The 26,497-nt window shown below is 38.7% G+C and overlaps 1 protein-coding gene across 1 annotated transcript in view; it reads left to right on the top strand.

Annotated features, from left to right (window-relative positions):
• PIBF1 (progesterone immunomodulatory binding factor 1) overlaps positions 1–26,497 on the top strand; it is a 203,066-nt gene that overhangs the window by 160,762 nt on the left and 15,807 nt on the right. Inside the window, exon 16 of the mRNA XM_054719848.1 lies at positions 9,414–9,498. Coding sequence (XP_054575823.1) covers positions 9,414–9,498 — 85 coding nt within the window. The remainder of the gene's footprint in view (positions 1–9,413; positions 9,499–26,497) is intronic.

Raw genomic sequence — 26,497 nt, forward strand, 5'->3', positions numbered from 1 at the left:
CGTTTACTTAGATTCCTTTTGACTTTGCCAAGGAATTTTTAGGCTTTTTTTCCTCTGAATCTTTAAGTAACCCATGAATTACCTAAATGTAAACAAAATTGTTTCACTTCCTTAGATTGAAGTTGTTTTCTTATATAACACCTTACCCAAAACACTTGCTCCATTTAATAATTACCCAAATTCTTTACATGTTCATCTATAATATATAATAGATTCTATATGATCATTTTAGTCTTTTTAAATTGGAATAAAAAAAGGTGCTATACATAAAGAAAAAAGTTTTAATTTGTAAATGGTTGGCTAATTGACCTGTTGTTAGATTTTATGCTTATTAGAGTAAATTATTCTAATATACAAATTATTAACCTATTAATAAATATTAAAGCAGAGGATAAAATGGAAATTGTTAAATTAAGGAATTAGAAAACAGTAAGGAGAAAATAGTTTTTAAATCCAGGTTTCCTAAGTTTGGTTTTATATAACCAAAAATATAAAACTCTGGGTTAACTCCAAAGGATGAGTGTTTTTGTTGTTGTTGTTCTCTGGTTTCTACCCCAACCAAAATAATTGGTCCAGAACTTTACTCCTGATATAATTTTTGATGATTTGATGAAATAATTTAAAATCACATTTATGCTTTAAACATCAACATAAATAATAATTTCTTTCTAGATTAAACTTAGTTAAAATTATATTTAGAATATATATAAGCCAGCATTAATAAATTAATCAAATGAATTAAACAATTATTCTATAAATAGCTACTGGGGGCAGTAGATTTTGTTTTATCATTTACAGAGTACCTGGTTATCTTAGGGGAATTGAGAAATGAACCCCTAATAAAACTTTTTCTTCCTATATTATATGTTTCTGTTATAGTTGAAATTTTGTATTGAGTCATTTTACCTTTGTAGGAGGAGGATATATAAAAGACCTGTGGAAAAAATATTGCCCCTTTCACAATTACATTCAAATAATTTTACTTGAATTTTTATCTTAGATAAAAGTTTAAGAATTAAAATAGCTGAAAATGTTAACTATAGAGAAAAATAATAGATGACTATAGGAGAAAATTATAAAGATGAGCAAATTTAGTTCTAGGGAAATGTAGCAACTTTTCTGCCAAGAACATAACAATTTTGTTGTAGGGCCAAAATTTGAATCCAGATCTGTCTGCTTTCTAATTCTATAGTCTTAATCATTATGTTAATGTTATACTGCCTCCTTATGTTCTATTCTGAATAAGGGATAATTTTTCATTGACTTAAAGATGAGAAGCCAAAAAAATAGTGTAGAAAAATAGTTAAAAGTAGGGCTTACGTGAATTGATAATTGTTGAAGCGTGATGGCTATGTTGGGTTATATTTTCTCTCTTATTTTAAAATATTTCATAATGAAGTTAAAAGAAAACAGACTTTAAATGGGAAGTAAATTACTTGATCTCACGTCCAGTACTTAGTTTTAAATTGGAACAAGTCAACTGAACTCTCTAAACCGTTGTTCAATAGAACTTTGTGTAATGATAAAAACATATCACATCTATGCTATACAGTATGATATCCACTAGCTGTTGAGCATTTGAAATGTGGCTAGTATTACTGAGAAACTAAATTTTTTATTTTATTTAAATTAAATTGATTTTAATTTCCACTTGTAGCTAATAGCTATGGTATTGGACAGTACACCCATTTTTTTCATTTGTAAAATGAGGTAGGTACTGACAGCACCTAACTAATAAGATTCTGAAGATTAAATGATGTAATGGTTTTAATAGCACTCTGCCTATACATACACAAATGTATGATATTATGATATTGTTAATATTTATCTTTTTTTTTTTTTTTTGGTGCCGTGACTCAGATATTTATCTTATATTTAACAAGTTTTTATATGTGCATTACCCACTTTTTTATTTCTTTAAAAGCTTTTATTGTTGAGAATATTACAGATGTCCTCCCCCTTTTCCCCTTGCCCGACCTGTTTATATTTTATTCATCATTTTATTTTGTTCATTAGATTCCACATACAAGCAAGATCATGTGATATTTGTCTTGCTCTGACTGGCTTATTTAGAAATTTTCATGTTGAAATTATCTTAAAATTGAAAAATAGCTCAGCTTTTGTGGCTCAGTGGTTGAGCATTGACCCATGAACCAGGAGGTCATGGTTCAATTCCCAATCAGGGCACATCTGGATTGCGGGCTTGATCACCAGTAGGAGGCATGCAGGAGGCAACCAATCAATGATTCTCTCTCATCATTGATATTTCTATCTCCCTCCCTCTCCCTTCCTCTCTCTTTGAAATCAATAAATTAAAAAAATAAAGTGAGAAATAACATTTCTCAAAATACGTTGATAAGACTCCTTTAATATCAGCAAGAGTAATCATAAAATCTATGCCAATTATGGAATTTACTACTACAAAAAAAAATGTGTGCTAAACATCTGATTCCTTTAAAGCTATCTGTGTTTCATAAACTTCCTATATAATAAAGATGTGATATGCAAATTAACCCTCACACCCTCACAAAATGGCTGCCTACGACCAGGCCAGCAGGCGGGTTAGTGAGGGACAACCAAAAGACTGAACAACAGGCTGCATGAACGACCAGGCTGGCAGAGGGGCTGTGAGGGGTGACCAGGCTGGCAGGGGGGGAAGTTGGGGGCAACCAGGCCAGCGGGGGAGGGCAGTTAGGGGCGACTAGGTCGGCCGGGTGGGGGGGGGGGGCAGTTGGGGGCGATCAGGCCAGCAGGGGGCACAGTTAGGGGCAACCAGGCAGGCAGATAGGTGAGCGATTAGGAGCCAGCAGTCCAGGATTGTGACAGGGATGTCTGACTGCCGGTTTAGGCCTGATCCTAGGGATCAGGCCTAAACCGGCAGTCAGACATCCCCCTAGGGGGCCCGGATTGGAGAGGGTGCAGGCTGGGCTGAGGAACACCCCCCCATGCATGAATTTTGTGCATCAGGCCTCTAGTATTGTATAATATTTTAGTACATTCTGAACTAATATTTCACAGGATATGAAAGCTTGCTCTTAACCAAAGCAACTATCTTCTGAAGTGAAAAATTAAATTGCTTTTGATAGTTTAATTATGGCCTTTGAGATGCTGTATATGTACCCTGATGACATGAATGTGAAATGATATCATGCCATAAAAAAGCCCAGTCAACAAGTCAGATACAGCAAGATAGGTCCTAGTGCTATCTGATCACCCTTCTCTGAGCTGATGACATTCAAATGTAGTGGAATTATCCTGGGCTTTTAATATACATCAACCTGATTTCTTTTTTCAGGGTAAATGTGTCTGTAAAATATAGATATTAATACGAACATCAAGGGATAGTTGTGAAAATTAAATGAAGTAACAAATATAAAGCATCTGGCACATGAAAGAAACTCAGTAAATGTTACTTCCATTTGTCCTTCATTAATTCAAAATTTAACCCTTTGCACTCCCTTGCTTTTTTCTTGATTCCTTTATTCTACTCGGAATTTAATTTTTTAAATACCCCAGATTTTACAAAGCGCGGCGGTAGAATAAAAAACTGGAGTTTCTTTTCATACAAACTTATTTATTTGGATTTTTTTATTTCAAATTATTGATACATTCAAAGAGTATAAAAAGAGCTGCTACCGATTTTAACCGTGTCGAGTCACACTCGACATCCGAGTGCAAAAGGTTAAACATTAGATGGCCCATCCAAAAAAAAAGACTACTAAGAGATGATGTTCCTTGAAAATTCCTGTTCCTCTTTTGTTGGGTGTTGCTTGTAATAATAAAGAATATTTATATTAATTGATTGTTTTTAAAAATGTTTCTCTAGGTTATACAATAAAACTCTTAAAAGAAATGAATAATTTTATTATTTTTGTAGAAAATGAAACAATACCACTATACCACATCCACAACTTGCAAATTTAGCTAATTTTACAATATATTCAACGTCTGGAAAGGTTAGAGTAAATACACACTAAAATGAATCATTATAAGCATGTCAAAAGCTAACGTTTAACTACTTTAAATTCCCCATCACTAACATAATAATTTGTTCTAAAGGTAACATTGTTAATTCTCCTCCACCAAGCTACAAGAGACAGTCTGCATTGTGGTTTGATTTGTAGTTCAAAACTGAAGAAAGCATGGAAACAAAAATTAGCATAAATTTTGTTTCCTGTCGTCAGTTTTTGGTTTATTCATAGCTAGCAGTTTAAGGAAGAAAAGAGTACATTGTCAACTTCTTTTGTATGGCTAAGCCAGGGTATATTGATCCAGGAAGTTAGGGAACAAGATAGCAGGAATATGTTTTCATATAGCAGGTGAAATAGAGCCATAAACATGAATTCCTAAGTAATAATTAACAGTGAATTGAACAATTATGGGTGTAATATACCATTCATGATAGATGTGCTTACAAGGATATTTGTTTTGTAGTTGCTTTATGAGTCACGCATAGAAGCTTTATATTTGTAAAGGTTAGTTGCCACTGTTATAAAATGTGTCTTACAGAGACTGAACTTCTATTTGAGTAATTACATACATACTGAAAGAACACAGTGTAATAATCATCATATTTAGTTTTAGAAACCCACATGTGGAAGGTGGTCTCCCTTGTGGTTCAAGGGCGTATTACGTATAGAGAAGGCTAAGACTTTAAAAATACATATTCAAGTATTGTCTGTGGAGTTCATACTATTTGTGATAAAACTGGTGTCCTACAGATAGAACACAGTTACTCTGTAAATCAATTTATCCACCCACCTTTTGTTCCATGTTACATGGTTATTTCGCTATTTAAATAAGGAATATTTATCCTGGAAAAAATTAAAGTCTACATATAAAGCATTTCTAATGAATTATCCAGTTAAAATCCTTTAATTACATCAACATTCCATTCCTGTTACACTACATTTTACTTAATGGACTTGTTGGTATTTGAGAGTGTGTGCATGTGTGTATGTGTGTATGAACTGCATGTATGTGTACTAGTATATACACATGTACTGTGTGTGTGTGTGTGTGTGTGTGTGTGTGTACATGTATATGAACATTAACATATATCTGTTCCTTGAAAAATCCTATTTCTATTTACTGGATTTTAATTCTGAAAAATATTTTCTAGAGGAAAAAAAATGTTTTACTTGGCCATGGAAAATAATTACTAGGCCATAAAAAAAAAGTGATTCTAGCCCTAGCCAGTTTGGCTCAGTGGATAGAGTGTCAGCCTGCGGACTGAAAGGTACCAGGTTTGATTCTGGTCAAGGGCACATAAAGGTTACAGGATTGATCCCTGGCGCTGTCAGGGTGCATACGGGAGGCAACCAATTAATGTGGCTCTCTCTCATATCAATGTTTTTCTCTCTGTGTCTCTCCCCCTCCCTTCCACTCTCTCTAAAAATCAATGGAAAAATATCCTCAGGTGAGGATTAACAAAAAAAAAATTTTTTTAAGTGATTCTAGCCCAGCCAGTATCGACCTATAAACCAGGAGGTCATGGTTCGATTTCCAATCAGGGCACATGCCAGAGTTGTGGGCTCAATCCCCAGTGAGGGGTGTGCAGGAGGCAGCAGATCAGTGATTCTCTCTCTCTCATTATTGATATTTCTATCCCTCTCCCTTTCTGTCTGAAATCAATAAAAAATATAGTTTTTTAAGTGATTCTAGCTGAAAATAGATTAGAATTCCAGAGTTATAGAAATATCTGATCTTTACCATGCTTTGGGGGACTCTCCAGAACATGCTACTCAGTTTCCTTTATATCATTTAGTTCTTTTCAGTTCTCTGGCTCAGTAGGATTTCTGACGCCTAACTCCAAAAGTCAGTTTGTTTTTCCACTGAGCTACATTTACCTTTATTGGCATTTAATTACTGTTTTCCTCTGATGCCTGTTTTTTTTTTCATCTAAACTAGTAATATACTATATAGCATTTATATAGAGTTTTATGTGTTTAATGCTTTATATAATTATTTATTAGATAGTTCACATATCCCTTTGACATGCACCAGTATTATTTTCCACGTTTACAGATGTAAAATCTGAGGTTCAGTGGGAAGTGGACTGTGCTTTATATATAGCACACAGTTGAGTCAGTGGCACACACAGTTGGAGACACAATTGTATCTAGTCTTTCTTCTCAGAGGAGAAGTTCTCAATTACTAAGAAGGAGGAGAATGTGAGTTTTTTCCTCTTAAGTCCTTGGAATTACCAGTTTTTCCAGAATATCTACTCTAATGCCTTGGATTTTAAGAACAACTTCCTGCCTGGCGTTGTAAAAATTTGTAGCTTTCCATTTTCTTAAACTTAAAACATCTAACCTGTTCAGCAAAACAATTCTCATTAATTTTACCTTCATGAAATTGTTTTGACATTTAAGGAATTACTAGTATGTAGCTTAAATTCATTATTGCTTTTCTTAATTCTTTCATACTGCTGGCTGAATAGATTCATTCCCGTGGCTTTCAAATAATGTTTTATTTAATGATTCTAATAAATTTTTATATGTTGAATAATTAAACTTCAGACAGTGTAAGATAAGCCCCAAATATTTATCTTTTAAAATAGTATATCCTGCCGAAACCGGTTTGGCTCAGTGGATAGAGCATCGGCCTGCAGACTCAAGGGTCCCAGGTTCGAGTCTGGTCAAGGGCATGTACCTTGGTTTTGGGCACATCCCCAGTAGGGGGTGTGAAAGAGGCAGCTGATCGATGTTTCTCTCTCATCAATGTTTCCAACTCTCTATCCCTCTCTCTTCCTCTCTGTAAAAAATCAATAAAATATATTTTAAAAAAATAGTATATCCTTAACAATTAGGCTCCTCACCCTTTCCTATCAGAAAATAGGCCACATCAAATGGAAATGCACAATGCAGACTTAGAAATTAAAGTTTAAACTAAGAATTTGGAGACAAAAAATGTTTTCCCAAGTTTACCGCAGACCAAATATCTGATTCAGTTCTCTAACTCAGTTATATACTTAGTAATTTAGTATGTGGTAAATTATAAAATATATACTACTTCTGTTTTAAGGATAAATGTTTTAATTTGATTTCCAGTGTCTATAGAGTTTTTTATATTTTAAAATATGTAATTTTTTTTTATTTCAGAGAGGAAGAGAGAGATATAAACATCAGTGATGAAAATCATTGATCGGCTGCCTCCTGCCCACCCCCTACTGAGGATCGTGCCTGTAACCTGGGCATGTGCCCTGAGTGGGAATCAAACCATGACCTCCTGGTTCAGAGGTCAATATTCAACCACTGATCCACTCTAGCTGGGCATATAGAGTGTTACAATTTGTCCATACATACTTCTTTTTACCTTTTCTATAAGTCATACTTCATCTTTTTACATTTTGTGAGTAAGTAGTCGTCTTTGAAAACATTAATTTCATATCCTGCCAGTGTAGCTCAGTGATTGAGCATTTACCCTTGAACCAGAAGGTCATGGTTAGATTTCCAGTCAGAGTACATGCCCAGGTTGCAGGCTCAGTCCTCAGTAAGGGGTGGGCAGGAGCCAGCCGATCAATGATTCTCTCTCATCATTGATGTTTCTATCTCCTTCTCCCTTCCTCTCTAAAATCAATAAAATCTACACTAATAAAAGAGAAACATGCAAATTGACCATCACTCCGCTACACCCACCAGCCAATCAGGAGTGAGTATGCAAATTAACCCAACAAAGCTGGTGGTGGCCATGGAGCTGGAGCGAGCAGGAGGCTTGGGTTGCCCCTGGCAATGGAGGAAGCCAAGCTTCCTGCCTGCCCTGGCCAGCCCTGGCCTTGCTTAAGGCTAGAAAGTTTCAATTATGGAAGATAAATAAATCCCAGATACCTGCTTCCAGCCAGCCCTGGCCTCTGCTCAAGGAGGCGCTGAAAAAAAAAAAAGAAAAGAAAAGAAAAAAAGGAGGGGCTTGGAGCCTGGATCTCTGGCGGGCGTGGCCAGCCTGAAAACAGCCCTCAGCTTCCTCACCCAGGCTGGCCACACTCCCATTGGGTGAGGGTCCCCCCTGGGGGGCTTGACCAGCCTGCAAACAGCCATCAGCTCCTCACCCAGGCTGGCCATGCCCCCCCCCCCCAGCGGGGACCCTGCAAACCACCACAGGCCCCTTGCCCAAGCTGCCCCACGCTCCAAGGGAACCCCCCACCCTGATCCAGGACACCCCTCAGGACAAACCAGCTGGCCCCCATCCATGCACCAGGCCTCTATCTATACTAATAAAAGGGTAATATGCTAATTAGACTGGGAGACCTTCCAGGAGACCTTCCGGACGTTCTTCTGGACAAAGCCATGGTGGCGGGGCTGAGGTAGAGGTGGTAAGGGGCCAAGAGGGGAGGGCAGTTGTGGGTGATCAGGTCAGGATGGGACGGCAGTTGTGGGTGGTCAGGCTGGTGGGGGGCGGGGCCTTTGGGGGTAAGCAGACCAACAGGGGTGCCAATTTGGGGCAAGCAGGCCGTCAGTGGGGGTCAGTTGGAGGTGATCAGGACAGCGGGGGGGGGCAGTTTGGAGTGAGCAGGCCAGCTCGGGGGCAGTTGGGGGAAAACAGGCCAGTGGGGAGGGAAGGGGGGGCGAGCAGGCCAGCAGGGGGGACAGTTGGGGGCAAGCACACTCGCACAGGGGGCAGTTTGGGGTGATCAGGCTGGTGGGGGGGCATTTGAGGGTGAGCAGATTGGCAGTGGGGGCAGTTGGGGGCGAGCAGGCTGGCAGGCAGAGTGGTTAGGGGCAATCAGGCAGGCAGGCGAGCGGTTAGGAGCCAGCAGTCCCGGATTCCAAGAGGGATGTCTTACTGCCGGTTTAGGCCCTATCCCTGTAAACCGGCAGTAGGACAACCTTCGAGGGGTCCCAGATTGGAGAGGATGCAGGCCGGGCTGAGGGACACCCCCCTCCCCCCCCCGTGCACAAATTTCATGCACCAGGCCTCTAGTATATTTATAAAAGAAAAAGTCTTCGTACAAAATTACTAGGTATTTGATTAGATCAAACATTACAGTGGCTGGTCTGATATCTTTATAGGCTATAAATTTATCTTTGAGGAATGGATACAGGGATTGACCAAAAAGAAAAAAGAGAGAAAAAAAAAAAATCATGGTCACAGATAACAGTGTGGTGATTGGGGCAGGGGGGCGTAAAGCAGGGGTAAATGTTGTTGGAAGGAGACTTGACTTGGGGTGGTGTACAGATGATGTGTTGTGAAATTGAGCACCTGAAATCTGTATAATTTTGTAAACCAGTATCACCCCAGTAAATTCAATAAAAAGGATAAAATAAATAATTTTTAAGTACATATATTTTTAATTTAAAATTTTTTATTTTAATTCAAAACATCAGATTATTTTTTAGTCTTTTGTTATTTACTATTTGTTAATTAAATGTAAACAGATACTCTGATTTTTAAACCTTGATGTGTGTTTTTTTCAGCAATTTAAATAAAGAAAAGTCAGCTTTACTACAAATGAAAAATCAAATGGCATTAGATTTAGAGCAACTTCTAAATCATCGTGAGGTACGTTTTCCATTTTGTTATAATTTTTACCACTTTAGGATTTTTTTTAAAGCCCATATTGGGTTAAGAGTATTGAATCCCAGTTTTCCATATTCATTAATGAATTCTCACATTTGCATCTCACTGTGATCTGGCCCTTTATATTTAACTTGGGATAGTTCTTTCTTTATGATTTAATTTGTATTTTATTTTTTTATGTGTTAAGTCTTATTCCTGGAATGCCCCTTCTTCTTAACCCCTTATTGCCTTATTCATATCTGTCATTAAATTTCCACATTATTTAATAATTATTTATTTCTCTCACTAAATTGTAAGGTTGTTGTTTTTTTTACTTTACCTCTGTCTTATTCATCCTTGTATACCTAGAACCTAGTGCACAATATTTGTGTGAACTTTAAATTTTATAAAGTTTGTTCTTTCATATGTTCCTCACCAAAAATCTTTTCGAGTTAATGTAATCCCCATTTTATAAAAGGAGAAATGAGTTTCAGGTGGCTTGCTCAAAGCAAGTTAGTAACTAAGAGATAACCCCAGTTTTTTAAGTCAGATTTATTGCAGAATAATATACATACAATAAAATTTACTCTTTTAAGCATACATATCTTTTTTTACTAACTCCCACAGTTGTTGGGTAGCCATTATCACAATTGGTATGTAAAATAATTCCATCGCCCCAGAAAGTTCCCTTATGCTCCTTTGTAGTTACCCTTTTCCCCAAATAGAATCCTAGTAACCACTGATCTGCTTTAGTCATGTGTTCCTTTTCCTTACTGAGTAATATTCCAATGTATGGATGTACTAAAGTTTTTAAATCATTCACCAGTTGATGGACATTTGAGGGCATCTGTAAATAACGCTGTTGTAAACAATTGTGTTTGTTTGTGTAAAAATAAGTTTTTATTTCTCTTGGTAAATACCCAGGAGCAGAATTACAGGGTCATATGGAAACTGTATGTTTACCTTTATAAGGAAATGCCAAACTATTTTCCAAAGTGACTGTACCTTTTGCATTCCCACCAGCAGTGAATGGGAGTTCCAATTTTTCAGCATTCTCCACAGCAGTTAGTATTGAGAAACCGAATTTTTTAATCCAATGTATTTTTTTCCACTGAGCTATCACTGCCTTGTTTTAGCCATGTTTTTACCATTTTGTTATCCTAATAGAGAAATGCTCAAAACAGATCATTGGTGTGTGAGTATCCAGAAGACATTTTTCCATTCTAGGAAAGATATACCAGATATTTGAGAAAAAATTATTGGAAGGATATTATTGAGAGAAATGAAGTTGGGAATATTACTGGAAGCACTTCAAAGGTGCATATCTTAGAAATTGTGTCAGGGAATTGGGGGATTGTCTCTATATTAGAAATGGCCTTGGAAGTGAGCTCTCTTAGAGGTATATTTTACATAATGGGTAAAAGAGATAAGAAGGTGTCCCTAGTCTGGCCAGTATGGCTCAGTGGTTGAGCATCAACCTATGAACCAGGAGGTCACGGTTCAATTCCAGGTCAGGACTCATGCCTGGGTTTCGGGCTTATTCCCAAGTAGGGGGCATGCAGGAGGCAGTCTGTCAGTGATTCTCTCTCTCCCCCTCTCCCTTCCTCTCTGATAGCAATAAAAATATATATATATATTTTTAAAGTGTCTCTGGACTAGATTTTAGAGATGACTTTTAGGTAGATAAGTAGATCTGAATACAAGTTGCAGATTAGGAAAAGCTTCTTTGAAGATATTTATACTTTTTTCTGACTCCAGCATACCAGGCCTTATCTATCGTCACTTATGTCCTAGAATTCTGCCTTCAAATAATTGTTTCTTCATTGTGGAAACCTGATTCATTCACTATGTGGATTTGCACAAATGTGTTTAAATTGAATATTTAAGAGATAATAACTACAGGTTTCATTCAGTCATACCTACTTTTTTTTTTCCATAAAGTTTGCATAAGGAGTATGTTTTTCAGAATGGCAATTCTCATGTGATTTTTAGAGAATTAGACTAGACTCTGAAGAATAGATGAGCAGCTTTAATTTATAAATTTTGTACATCACACTTGAAATCACATTATTCATGAATCCAAACAAAAACTAAAAGTTTTCCTCACTGCCGGGGCCGACCAGCAGCCCCTGAACGACGGATGAACAGATTACTCCAACACAGTTTCACTGTGAGGGAGAGGGCTAAGGGATGGTCTGGCCAAAGGAGCCAGGCAGCCTCTATTGCCTGCCTCGTTAGGCCTTTATTGGAATTCTTTTTTTTTTTTTTAATATATTTTATTGATTTTTTACAGAGAGGAAAGGAGAGGGATAGAGAGTTAGAAACATCGATGAGAGAAATATCGATCAGCTGCCTCCTGCACGCCCCCTACTGGGGATGTGCCCGCAACCAAGGTACGTGCCCTTGACCGGAATCGAACCTGGGACCTTTCAGTCCGAAGGCTGACACTCTATCCACTGAGCTAAACCGGTTTCGGCCTTTATTGGAATTCTTATCTTTAGATGCAATTAGTAGGGTGAGTAATCTTGGGAGGACACATGTGCTTACCTTGTCCTCTAGGCCAGGGCATCCAGGGATTAAGCATAAGGATTCCAATAAACACCCAGGGGTCTGCACATGCACAGACTTGTTTGGAAAGGTCAAGGAATAATTAGGGGCGCCGCCTTCGACACTCCCCTAAGTCTCCCCTAAGTCAGAATTCCGATAAACAGGGCAGGCGGCCTTCCACACACTTCCCTTTTATCAGAATGTGCTCCTTACAACTTTCCAACCAAGTCTCCTATGCTCCCTAACAAGTCACTGGGTTGAAAATTGAGTAGGTATAGAACAATATGTTTTAACATGAAAATTAAATAATAGCAAGATAAAACTACTCATATAACTGCCTACTATGGCATGGAATCAGTGAAATTCACATGAATACATATCTAATTAATAATTGTCAGTTAATATTCATGCATTTAGTAATATCTTCATTTCGGCAATTATATTTCAATAGTCCAACTTTATGACTTTTCTTAATGCCAAACATCTAAAGAAAAGTAGCTTTTTTCTTTATAAAGCAAACTAGAGGCCCGGTGCATGAAATTCGTGCATGGCGGGGGGTGTCCCTCAGCCCAGCCTGTACCCTCTCCAATCTGGGACCCCTCGAGGAATGTCCAACTGCCCCCAGACATTGTGTGATTGGGCCTAAACAGGCAGTCGGACATCCCTCTCACAATCCAGGACTTCTGGTTCCCAACTGCTCCCCTCCTGCCTTCCTGATTGCTCCTAACCACTTCTGCCTGCCAGCCTGATTGATGTCTAACTGTTCCCCTGCTGGCCTGATTGCCCCTAACTGCCCTCCTCTGCCGGCCTGGTCACCCCTAACTGCCCTCCCCTGCAGGCTTGATCACCCCCAACTGCCCTCCCTTGCAGGCCTTGTCCCTCCCAACTGCCCTCCCCTGTTGGCCTGATCGCCCACAACTTCCCTCACTTGCAGGCCTGGTCCCTCCCAACTGCCCTCCCCTGCTGGCCATCTTGTGGTGGCCATCTTGTGTCCACATGGGTGCAAGATCTTTGACCACATGGGTGCAGCCATCTTGTGTGTTGGAGTGATGGTCAATCTGCATATTACTCTTTTATTAGATAGGAATAGAGGCCTGGTGCATGGGTGGGGGCCAGCTGGTTTGCCCTGAAGGGTGTCCCGGATCAGTGTGGGGGTTCCCTTGAGGTGTGGGGCGGCCTGGGCGAGGGGCCTGTGGTGGTTTGCAGGCCGGCCACGCCCCCCGGTGACCCAAGCAGAAGCCCTGGTATCTGGGATTTATTTATCTTCTACAATTGAAACTTTGTAGCCTGGAACGGAGCCAAGCCTCCTGCTCGCTCCATGGTGGCAGCCATTTTTATTGTAATTTATTTACCTTCTATAATTGAAACTTTGTAGCCTTAAGTGGAGGCCTGGGCCCGGCCACGGTGTGCGGAAAGCTTGGCTTCCTCCATTGCCGGGGAAACCCAAACCTCCCTCCAGCTCTCTCTGTGGCTGCAGCCATCTTTATTTGGTTAATTTGCATACTTGCTCCTGATTGGCTGGTGAGCGTGGCTTGTGGGCTTTGTTTTTTCAGCCCACATAAACTTAAACCTTGTTGCCCTAGCCGTTTTGGCTCAGTGGATAAAGCGTTGGCCTGCAGACTGAAGGGTCCCAGATTCCATTCTGGCCAAGGGCACATGCCCGGATTGCGGGCGTGGTCCCCAGTAGGGGGCATGCAAGAGGCAGCCAATCAATGATTCTCTTTTATCATTGATGTTTCTATCTCTCTCTCTCTCTCCCTTCCTCCCTGAAATCAATAAAGAAATAAATATTTAAGAAAAAAAAACAAAAAACTTAAACCTTGTTTATTTGGGCTGTGTTAGCCTTTGAGTTTGACATGCTTGCCCTAGTCAAGATCCTGGGAAAATTATCTGAGTCATTGTTTTAATCAGCTAAATTTTCTCTGTTTAAATTAATGGTTCTTAAAGAGACCAAATGAACATTTTAAAATTATTGTTCTCTTTTGCACTGGACAGCTCTAACTTTTTAACCAGTATCACTTAGTTCTTACAAGACTATATGTGGTCATATATGATCACCAGCTCATTTACATAGCTATGAAGTATGTATTAAAAAAGAAAACTGGTGGGATAATTCTAGGTTGACAATATTAGGACATTTGGAACATGGCCACAGAGGGGTTTTATTTTCTTTATTAGTAGTGTTAGCTCAAAATTATTAGTTTCAAAGTAACTCCTCTCATGTTAGGTTCACTTGTGATCTAAAGATTTCTAAAAATGATAAAATTATAATTGGCCTACTATTCTACAAATTATTTAGCATTTATTCATTCAAAAAATGGTTATGGGTATTTGGAATTATGAGTAGCATATTAGGTGATTTTTGTTCTCAACTTTTCCTTAGAGAAAATGTATCTATATATATAAAAGCCTAAGCAACCATTCGACCGGTAGCTATGATGTGCACTGACCACCAGGAGGCAGATGCTCAATGCACAGGCATGGAAACATGGGACAGACTGATGAATCTGAGAGGAAAGGGGGAGGAGGAAGGGTGAGAAGAGATTAACCAAAGATCTTATATGCATAGTAGAGGCCTGGTGCACAGATTTGTGCACTGGTGGGGTCTCTTGGCCTGGCCTGTGGGGACTGGGCCGAAACTGGCAGTCCGACATCCCCTGAGGGGTCTCGGATTGGGAGAAGGTTCAGGCCAGGCCAAGGGGGACCCCACTGGTGCATGAATCCGTGCACCGGGCCTCTAGTTAATAATAAAAGATATTAAAATGGGAAGAGAATGGTCCCAGCCAGTTTGGCTCAGTGGATAGACTGTCAGCCTGCAGACTGAAGGGTCCTGGGTTCGATTCCAGTCAAGGGCACGTACCTCAGTTGTAGGCTCCTCCCCAGCCTAGGACCCGGTGGGGGCTTGTGCAGGAGGCAACCAATCGATGTGTTTTTCTCACATCGATATTTCTCTCTGTCTTTCCCACTCTCTTCCACTCTCTCTAAAAATCAATGGAAAAATATCCTCGGGTGAGGATTAAAAAATAATAAAAAAATAAAATAGAGAAAAATAGCATTTTTTAGGTTGTCTTTTCAGACAACAAAGCTCAACCAGGATAGGTAAATTAGTTTAAAGGATCTGCACAGCAAATACTAACTAAAAGATGTGATCATGATTTGATTTGAGATCTCCTACCTGTTTACATCTCTCCATGTTAAATGTTCTAAGTTCTGTCCCTGAATTCATTGAAACCTTCATAAAGCAGAGGGGAAGGAGGCAAAATATCTCTCCTGACAAAATTCCTCCCATTTAGGTACAAGTTTATGTCATGCTCTCTGCCTTTAAAAGTTCAAAACAAGATCTGGTGTCATCTCTCTTTGTTTTGTGAAACTAAGTCAGTCTACTAAGCACTTCTATTTATGTTACATAATTTAGTCTTTACCACAGCCACTGAGATAAATATCGTCTCCACTTTTACTGATTAAACTGAAGCTGGGAAGAGTTAAGTGACTCAACCACCATACTTACAGTCAAAACCAGGAGAAACACTTTTTTTTTTTTACCTGAAACAAAAGCTTATGATCTTTCTTCTTAGTCCCATTTAGACAAAAATCTCATGATAAACTGCTTGCTCTAGTTCCAGGAAAATTTTTGCCTGAGTAGATGAAGTTATATCCTTTTTCTTTTTCCTTTTTGTCAGAAAATGAAAACCATGTAATTTAATGTATTTCCTTATTACTTAGTTGCCAGAAAACTCAAAGCTGACTATCTTATCCAGGTGTTATAATCTTTTTTTTTTTTCCTCTTTTACTTTTGAATAACTTTTTCTGTGTTATTCAAGTGGGTCATAATTTTCTTTATCCTTAAATGTCTTCACTTATACTAAGACCTCTTAGGAGTGAAAGTATAAAATATTAAAAATATAAAACTTAAATGATTGGGTTAAAAGGATGGATGGCAGGCATGTCAGGAAGAGAGCAGCGTCAGGGAAACCCAGAAAGACCCATTCAGAAGGGACGGAGTTAGAGGTCAAAGATGAAAAAGAAAGTGCGATTTGGACTTAACAAGACGCTGAAGCAGTTTCAGTGGAGCTAAAAGACAGATTGCAATGAATTGATAAATGAATAAAAATTGAAAAGAAGTCATAGGAAAAATAGATAGCCTTTAAGGTATTTGAATAAGAGAATGTAGGATGACCAGGGAGGGTGCATTAGACCAAAGCTTTTTTCTCTCAAAGTTGGAGAGTATCCGGTTGAAATGGTGATAGGAAGAAACCAAACAGAGAGAGACATTGACAGTACAAAAGAGAGAGAATAATCAGTTGAGCAAAAGTGTGGGGAAAGGGAGAAATCCAGAGCAAAACAATGGGATTTAACTTTAGATACGAGGGACACCTTTTCCATTTTGAAAAGGAGAAATAAAGATTAAGTTAAGATACAAGTAAGTTTGTGATTTGGTGGTAAGAATTTAGGGAGTCCCATCCAATGGCTGCTTTTCTAATGGCAAGAGATGATAGGATCAAAGTTTTGAGGAAAATTGTCCAAGAATGCATGTTAAACTAATTGTGGTCCTTTTCAGTCTTCAATAATAAGTGCACTAGAAACTGTCTAGTAGCCCTGACTGGTTTGGCTCAGTGGATAGAGCATCAGCCTGCAGACTGGGGGGTCCCAAGTTCGATTCTGGTCAAGGGCATGTACCTGGGTTGCAGGCACATCCCCAGTGGGGAGTGTGCGGGAGGGTTAGCTGAATCGATTATCTCTCTCATTGATGTTTCTAACTCTCTATATCCCTCTCTCTTCCTCTCTGTAAAAAATCAATAAAATATATATATATATAAAAGAAACTGTCAAGTAGAATAGTCAAACAAAGCTTTAGAAACTAGCCTTTAGTATTTCCTTAACACTTCCCCTCAAAAATTAAAATTCATGGAGTGGAGTTGGGGGACATTGGAGGATATGGACACATATGTAATACCTTAATCAATAAAAAAAATGAATTAAAGAACTTAAAATTCACTCTGATAACTGATATTTTAACTGGAAAAGTATAGAAGCTCTTCTACACCAAAGAACAATTTTAGAGAACTATCTGAAACCAGAAATAGGAAGTCATATCAGAAAAGTTTACCTAGAATACAGCTGTTCCTAAAACCCTGGACATGGTAGTTGTAGCCATAGCAACCTCTATGGGTATCAAGCCTCTAAAGATTAATATATATTTGTGGAATATAAGAAGTTTCTAGCCCAGCTGGTGTGGCCCAGTGGTTGAACGTCGACCTATGAACCAGGAAATCAGGAAGTCATGGTTTGATTCCTGGTCAGGGCACATTCCCAGGTTGTGGGCTCGATCCTCAATAAGGGTAGTACAAGAGGCAGCTGATTCTCATCAGTTATGTCTCTCTCTCTCTCTCTCTCTCTCTCTCTCTCTCTGAAATCAATAAAAGTATATTTTAAAAAATAATTAAAAAGATGTTTCTAAGTCCTGGAACTCTTCTACCCTTTCATTCAATAACATCTCTCAGGGTCCACACAGGCATAATAACCAACCACTGCTTGCTAAGTGCCTAGAATGGGCAAGACCCAACACTTGCCTGAACGTTGGACTAACTTCCATTATCCCAGATGACTTGCCTCTTACTGCAGTGTGTGTCCCTTAACAAAAAGAAAATAAACCCTGCAGTTAGCCAGGTTTCTTAAAAGTGAGGTCACAGTATAATTATCATTCTTTTATGGTATGTTTATGTTCCAGGATTCTAACTGACATGTTCTTTGTGATTTCTCGGAAAGTTTCAAGAACATTTCAGCATCACAAGTGTCCTTAGGCAATGTACTTCATAAATGGTTCAAACAAATTACATTTTTCCACATGTGTGTCATTCTTTTTGGTTCATACTTAACAGTTCTGAGATTTTCTTAAGAATACCTTTTTGCATGTTTTTCTCATACACCTATGTAGTTAAATTTTATAGTCAGCATGACGGGGGGTGGGGGGAAGAAAACTCAACTAAGTGGGTAAGTTAATTTTTTTTTTAATAAGGACATAATTATTTTCAGATTCATACATTTCTCATCATAATGGTGCTCTTTAAATTAAAATTTATTTCTAATTGAAAATAAATGAGTATTTTAAAAAAGACAGTTATTATAGTGAAATGCAAAGCACACAAACAGTATAAGTCATATTTTCCCTATAGTGTTTTAGAATGCTTTTTTTTTTTTTTTTCATCCAAGGGTGTATGTATTCAGGTCTGAGGAAAGTAAGGGAGAAAACTATTGCAGAAAATACTCTTTGCAAATGTTGACTTTATATAGACTTTAAATAAGACAGAACCAAACCTATTATATAACTTCTTTCTATCAAAATGTTTAAAACACTTTTAGATCAGTATGTTATGCTACCATACACACTTAAGGATCAGTTATAGATTGCTTTCAATCAAATATGTCTGGGAATAAGCAGTGAGACAGAGAAAGGAAAAGTTTTACGTTATTCTTCCTAATGAGAGAGGTGACCCTTGGCTTATGCCTTCTAGAAGTCAAGAGGGCATTAAGCTTTTCCCCAACATAGGTATTGTTCAGTTCATAATAAGAATATTTAATATTTATATATTTTATAGTTCTTTTTATATTCATTTTTCCAAACCTCACAAGAGCCTTGTGATGGTCTTATACTCATTTCACAGAAGCAGCAACTGAATCTCAGTTGTCCATTCTGTGGAATGTTAATTCCTCAATTTTTAAAAAATACATTTTTATTGATTTTAGAGAGGAAGGGAGAGGGAGAGAGAGATAGAAACATTAATGATGAGAGAGAATTATTGATTGGCTGCCTCCCACATGCCCCACACTGGGGATCAAGCCTGCAACCCAGGCATGTGCCCTGACCGGGAATCGAACCATGACCTCCTGGTTCATAAGTCAACGCTCAGCCACTGAACCATGCCAGTCAGGCATAACTCCTCAATTTTGAGTCGCATAAAAAACTCTTGAATTTCTTTTAGATTGTACTCTGTGGACCTCTGTGTTTGTGTGGACTCAGTAGAACTAGGTCACATTATTTTGAGTTTCATAAGTATCTTGGCTCTTCTTTAATCTTTTCATCATCTTCTTTACAAATATCTTTGTTGTATCCTGTAAGTAACACTCTGTGTTGTGTGAAGCAATATAATGTCTCATCATAAAAATATTTTATCTGTGTATATATGCCCTTTTAACTTCTTTCACATCTATTACTTTATTGTATAGACCTGTCATTTTCTTTTCTTTTTTTAAAAGAATGAAATGTGTATTTTTCCCACTACATTTTAGGAGTTTAGTATGTTTTCTTTTACAAAGTTAAATACACTTCTCTTTTTTTTTTTATCAGTAACGAGCAAGTAAATGACCTCTTGCTATCATTTCTAACCCTGTGTTTTTATGACTCTTAGTATAGTAGCAGTTTATAACAAACCAAACAATTCTAGGACATAAGGAGACACAAAACAAACTGCAGAGCTATAAAATGAGTCTCTGGAACTTGTGGTGGCCAGGAGAGAATATTGACAATGATATGAGATAATTATGGTCATTATTCTGTTGGGTACCATATTGGCATGTTTTGATATAAACTTAACAAGGCACTGATCACATATCAAGGAGCTGTCACTGAGAGAAGACGGGAATAACGTGGAGAAAGTATAGGCCCTGGAGTGAGTCACACTCTGGAAACCAGTGCTCAAAACAGAGGACAGAGTTCAAAACCTACCAGATTATACTGAAATAGTGAAGGCCAGAAAACGGAGCAATTAGATGAATTCTGTTACAGAAGGGAAAGCCAGGCGCTAAAAGGACATGAATACCAGCAAAGCAGTCAGAAGTCTAAGGCACTGTTCAGTAAGCAGGTGATCTAAAGGGTCCACACAAACCAATCAGAACAGAACCACGGTGCCCACACTTCTGTTTTAATCCGCAATGGCAGTAGATTTCAACTCAGGGGCCTACTTCAGCATGTTAATACTAGCTTCCTCTACCTGGGTCACTGTTGAGAATGACCTTAAGATAATATCCAAGTTCAGGGAAGAATGTCTCAGGTGATTAATTAAGTCTCCTAAGCTATGACAGCACAATTATTTCTCATTTGTTTAAACACTTGAGCTCTCGCTAAGCTTTCAGTCATAGGGTATGTCTCCAAAAATGTTGATGTCATCGGAAATGTTTCAGACTAAGGAGTAGATTGGCCTTATTCCACTTTGCTCTACCCAAGACTTCTTTCTTTCTTCTGTTCTAGGCCCAAATGTGTTATCACTAGCAGGTAATCTGAGGAAAACAATTCAGATGATGAAAGAATCCTTTTCAGTCACAAGAGAGATGAATGAACTGGGGGTGTTGAGAGAAGACTTAGATATAAGAAATTCAAAATATGCATATGAACGAGGCAATAATAGACTTGGTATCCATGTCTCCAAAGGTTGGAATTAAAACCTAATGGTAGGCTGGCACCATTTGGGGGCTCAGCCATCTAGTATTCCAGATGACCTAATAAATTTATAATTCTTTAGGCCCTCCCCCCCCCCAAAAAAAAAGCCAACTAATGTTAAACGAGACCTGTTTTGTTTTATTTTGCTCCGTTTTGTTATTATTGTCACTCTTGTTATATTGCCTTGTTTTTTATAGATGCTATGTTAAATAACTTGAAGATCCCTTCTAAATCTGAAATTGTGTATATCAAAAGCCTTGATAGACGGTATCTGCGTTGTGTAAATAACAGATCTGAACCCACAGAGACTGCATTTGAATCCTAGTTTCACCTCTTGGTAGCTAATGGACTTGGATAAATTTCTAAAAATCTTCTAAACCTTAGTTTCCTCATCTTCAAACTTGAGTTAATATCTACCTCCTGGGTATTTAGGAGAGTTTTAAGTTATTATGGAAAATACTTACCTCAAAGCCTGGAACATAGTAGATACTCAGTGAATGTTAATTCTTATCCTTTCCCTTCCTCTCTCCACACCTAAAAACTTTATATCCTCCCCTTGAGGCAACGAGACATCCTAGGATGAGGTTTAGCCTACAAATGGGAGCAGGTATTTAGATGGAAAGACTGAGGGACTGTGGAAACCATTATGCAGTTGTAGGTACTCAGCCTATGCTCTAACAGTTTTGCCGTGCAAAATCTATTTTGTCTAGTATTTAGAGCATAGTGCATTGGCATTCAAGGTATAATTTTAATTTCATCAAAAATCATACATTAAACACTGTGCTGAAATTTGTTTTGATAATATAAAATTCTTATTGAGCACTCTATAGAATAGATGATTGAATTAAATTTACATTTTCTTTTAAACTGCATTGTGTTAGATATGATAATGCTATCTTGGTATTATTTTAAATCTTTATCTCTTAAAAATCTTCTACTAAAGTGTTTATAAGTGAAGTGATCTGAGGTCTGAAATCTGCTTTAAAATATTTTCCAAAATACTGGTAAGGAAACAGATTAAACAATGTTGACAAAACAATCTGGCAATTCCTCAAACAGTTAAATATGGAGTTGCCATGTAACCCAGCAATTCCACTCTGAAGTGTACACCCAAGAAAATGACAACATCCACACAAAAATTTGTGCATGAATGTTTAAAGCAGCATTATTCACAGTAGCCAAAAGGTAGATATAACCCAAATATCCATCAGTTGATGAATGGAAAACAAAATGTGTGGTATCGATACAGTAGAATGGTACTCAACCATAAAGACAGAATGAAATACTGATATATGTTACAACATAGATGAACTTTGGGAAAATATTATGCAAAGTGAACAAAGCCAGTCACAAAAGACCACATATTATATGATTTCATTCATATGAGGTGACTACAACAGGGAAGTCTACAGAGACAGAAAGTAGATTAGTGGTTACTTAGGGCATGGAAGTTGGGAGGAAGGTGGAATAGAGGAGTGATAGCTAAAGGAATCAGGATTTCTTTTTGAGGAGATAAAATATTTAAAAATTGATTACAGCTGAAACCGGTTTGGCTCAGTGGCTAGAGCGTCGGTCTGCGGACTGAAAGGTCCCAGGTTCGATTCCAGTCAAGGGCATGTACGTTGGTTGTGGGCACATCCCCGGTGGGGGGTGTGCAGGAGGCAGCTGGTCGATGTATCTCTCTCATCGTTGTTTCTAGCTCTCTATCCCTCTCCCTTTCTCTCTGTGAAAAATCAATAAAATATATTTTTTTAAAAATTGATTACAGTAATGGTTGCACATTACTAAAAACCATGGATTGATATACTTTAAATGGATGGCTATATGGTATGTTAATAATATCTCAATAAAGCTGTTTAAAAAAATTAGAAAAAGGTTGATAATTGTCAAAGTTGAACAATAGAACTAAAGGTTCAACGTGCTAGGCTCTCTTTTTTTTGATTCTTTAACAATGTTCATAATAAAATGTTTATCAACCTTTTAAGTGAAGTTTAAATGTTGTATGAATTGTTTTAAATATGGCTCAATGGTTGAGCATTCCTCGACCTATGAACCAGGAGATCACATTCGATTCCCGGTCAGGGCACATGCCCAGGTTGTGGGCTTGATCCCCAGTGTGGGGCATGCCAGAGGCAGCCCATCAATGATTCACTCTCATCATTAATGTTTCTATCTCTCTCTCCCTCTTCCTTCCTCTCTGAAATCAATAAAAATATATTTTAAAAAAATAATTAAATATGGTAAGGTTTCACATTGTGCTGCCTCAAGTAGAAGTGCTACACAGAATTACCTGACTTGTTAGTCATGAAACTTTGGTATTGCTATATAAAAGCACTTACATTTAACCTGCAGTGGAGCACATAGTTTGCATTATACTTGTCAGAGCTATTTTCATCAAGAAATGCCATCTATGTGTCCCCTTGCCAACATCTTTGCAGAGTTTACAACTTTCAGCAATTTATTGGCATGAACTATGCAATACTATTAAGCAGCTGCTCTGCAGTTGAGCAGTTTTAATAAGCACCACTCTATGCAAATAGTTTATATAAATGGCCAAGCTATGTGCTTTTGGATTCAAGACAGCAATATATCTCTTTCATGGAGATTATTTGTACAATAACAATCATCATCATCATTATCATCATCTGGACGTTTCATAAGAAAGTTCTTGCCATTGACTTCTTCAATTTTGAAGAGTAATTATTTTACTACAGTGTGTTTTTTATTGTTTTGTTTTGTTTTAGTTTTAGATTAAGTTTCAATTATATGATTAAAAGTAAGTCTACATTTATTAATTTTAATGAGTGGTTCATTAATTATTGAAGTTACTGTAATTTTCCTCTGTATTTGATATGCTAGAATTATAACACATATACTATTAGTTTTTTCAAAATGAGCATAAAAGCATGTCAGAATTAATAAATATTATTATTTGTTTTTTAAATCAAACATTTAGTAGACCATTTGTGCCTAAACTATTCATATGCATGAGAAGCTTAAAAAATAAAACACCTCTGTACATGATGATGAAAAAGAAGTAATAAATTTTTTTGAAATTTCACTGTTATTTAAGTCACTAGGGGCTCAGTGCACGAGTTCGTGCACCTTGAAAGGAACTGTGGGCCATGAGGCTGTGGTGGGCACAGGGATGAGTCACGGTCCATCCTCCGTGCCGCTGCCCAGCCCCTCCCGCCATGGCCCCCAGTCCCCTGTCTGTTGGCAGCCCCACTCCCGCCACCGCCGCTCCCACACGCTGGCGGCACTGGCCCCTCTCGCACTCACTGACAGCGCAGAGCAATTGGGTCTGGCGCCAGCAGTGGGTGCAAATGGGGCTGGCGCCAGCACCGGGTGTGAGAGGTGGCTGCTGGCCCCAATCGCCCCTCAGGAGCAGGGGGAGGTAGAGAAGCCCTCGGGGCAATTGGGCCGGCAGCCACTGCTCACACCCGCTGACGGTGCTGAGCAATCAGGGCCGGCACCGGGTGCCAGCAGCGGGTGCGAGCGGAGCCAGCACCAGCAGCAGGTGTGAGCACATGGGAGCAAAGAATTTTCAGTAACCACCAGAAGTTTGCCCCATGACAGTGACCAGCGCCCCACTTTGGTCTGGCACCCCCGCTCACCTGCTCCACTATCCCGCCGCGGCCGATGCCCGCCATATTCCACAATCTGCCGCCTGCTGCCAATGCCTGCCATGTTCCGCACGCACCCTGGTAGTCAGCGCACGTTATAGCAACCGGTTGTTTTGTTGTTCGGTTGTTCTGCCTTTCGGTCTATTTGCATATTAGGGTTTTATACATATAGATGTTTCTAAAGCCAGACTCTCCTTTGCAGCTGGCAGAGTCTCTCAGGTCTAATTAGCGATCAGAACATAGCATAACACTATTGGTCTTCCAGGTTTTATTAATTTCAGTTATGTGTGTTACATCAGACAGACCTGATTAGGCATCTTATTTATTTAAAGAGCTGCTTCACATATAAGTGTCCATAATAGCCCAGCCCTTCAGAGTGTAGTTTGAATAAATATTATCTATTTTCTGTGAGTTATCCTAAAAGTTTTAACAGAATGACCTCATAGTTTTAAAAAAGATTATTATTTACCTAAAATGTGCTAGCAGCATTTTGGCCAGCCATAAAGCAATATACTTCTCAATAATCTTAATTTTGACATTTAAATAAGTAATGGGAACTTTCTATTTCAAGGGCAAATGTCCCATCAATCAGAATTAGTACCTTAAAAAAAAGGCAGCTCTTCAATGGAATTGATAGTGATATAAAATGTTTGATATAAGCAGTACTTTTATAAAATAAGATTTTCTAAAAATTATTTCCTGTATTTTTTAAAATAAAAGGGCAATTATGGTATAAAAAAAGAATTAATGAATATTATTGTAAATCAGACTGTGTTATAGAATAGTATTTAAAGGTGTCTAACAAGTGATAAAAAGAAAAAAGAGGATTGGGCATGGTGCTTTTTCAGTATCTGATGCTTTATAATTTAAAAAAACACACAGGAATTTTAAAATGTATTTGGAGAAATGGCTTCAAAGTTGTTGAGTGATTTGCTGGGGATAGGCTCCGGATTAAGACATTCCACATTTTCCTTTTGGAGAAGAGAATCTATATTCTGCCTGAGGACCCTAGAGTAAAGTCTGCTAGACAGATTTTCTTGTCCACATGTACAGATGTTGTACTCTTTCATTCAGATGAATGGCCCATAACAGCAGAAAGAAAACATTTAATCTGCTCATTCGTTCATAAGTTGGAAGACACAACCAAAGACCATCAGAAAATGCAAGAAAATTAATAGCACAAAAGAAAAAAATCAGAATAAGCAGAGAAACTGAACCTCTTCCCCAAAGGAAACAAAAGAAAATTCTGGAGTAGGAAAGAACTTACAAAGTATTGTAATTAGTTTCTTCAGAAAGATTTGAGAAAATAGTCTTTTCATAAAACAAGAAATAGTGGGAGACTAAAATGGCACTGGGCACTGTGGATTCCAGCTAGTAGGGATGGAGTGGGGTGTTATATCTCAGGACCCAACCCTGTTGGACCACCACAGGGGTGTGGGTTGGATTGGGCAACCTCCCCTGTGAGCAACCTCAGGATTGGTTTAGTGTCTGTATCAAAGGTGGTACGGCCTCATGCTCACTCTGGCTTCAGGAGGTTTAGGCTTGGCTGGGATGCAGAGTTGGGGGAGAGGCTAGTGGTGATTTCCCCTTTTACAAATCCTTGGGATTATAGAGAGTCTGCTTTGCCCCAGAGGAGCCTCAAGTTCATGGAGATGCTGATTGTATCTGTTGCTGCAGTCTTTTCATTCAGCCCTATCTGGAGAAGTGCTCAGAGCCCTGGGTCAAGTCAGAAAAAGGCCCCCAAAAGATAACCAAACAAGATTAAAACACAATTCATGTTTAAAAAAAAAAAAGGAAATCCTATCTAATAGAGGGAATATGCTAATTGACTGTCATGCCCTCACAAAGATGGCGGCACCCACAGCCAATAAGGAGGTAATATGCTAATTAACTGTCACACCCTCAAAGATGGCAGTGCCCACAGCCACAAGATGGCAGCGCCCAGTCCCTTCAGCCTCGCCAGGGCAGCAGGCGCACAGCACACCTGCCTCCGCAGTCCCCCAGTCTCCTCAGCTCCCCAGCCACCCAGGGCCAGCCCGAGGCACAGGCAAGCCTCAGATGGAGGCTGCCCAGCTGCCCAGGGCCAGCCCAAGGCTCAGATAACCAGGGCTGGCCGAGGCTTGTGCTGCCGGCAGTGGTAGAAGCAGAGGTGTGATGGGGCGTCACCTTCTCCTGATCGCCAGGTCTCCTCCTGCCCCTGAGGGCTCCCAGACTGTGAGAGGGGGCAGGCCAGGCTGAGGGACCCCCCTCGGGTGCATGAATTTTTATGCACCGGGCCTCTAGTAAATAAATAAATGAACAAATAGTGGTGGTAAAAATTTGTGATATTTTAAAATTTTGCTAAAATCATAAAATAAAATAAAAATCATGAAGTTACTGTATTAAGTAAAAATGC

The sequence above is a fragment of the Eptesicus fuscus genome, chromosome 8 (genome assembly GCF_027574615.1).
Source record: "Eptesicus fuscus isolate TK198812 chromosome 8, DD_ASM_mEF_20220401, whole genome shotgun sequence".
In the NCBI taxonomy this organism is placed as follows: Eukaryota; Metazoa; Chordata; class Mammalia; order Chiroptera; family Vespertilionidae; genus Eptesicus; species Eptesicus fuscus.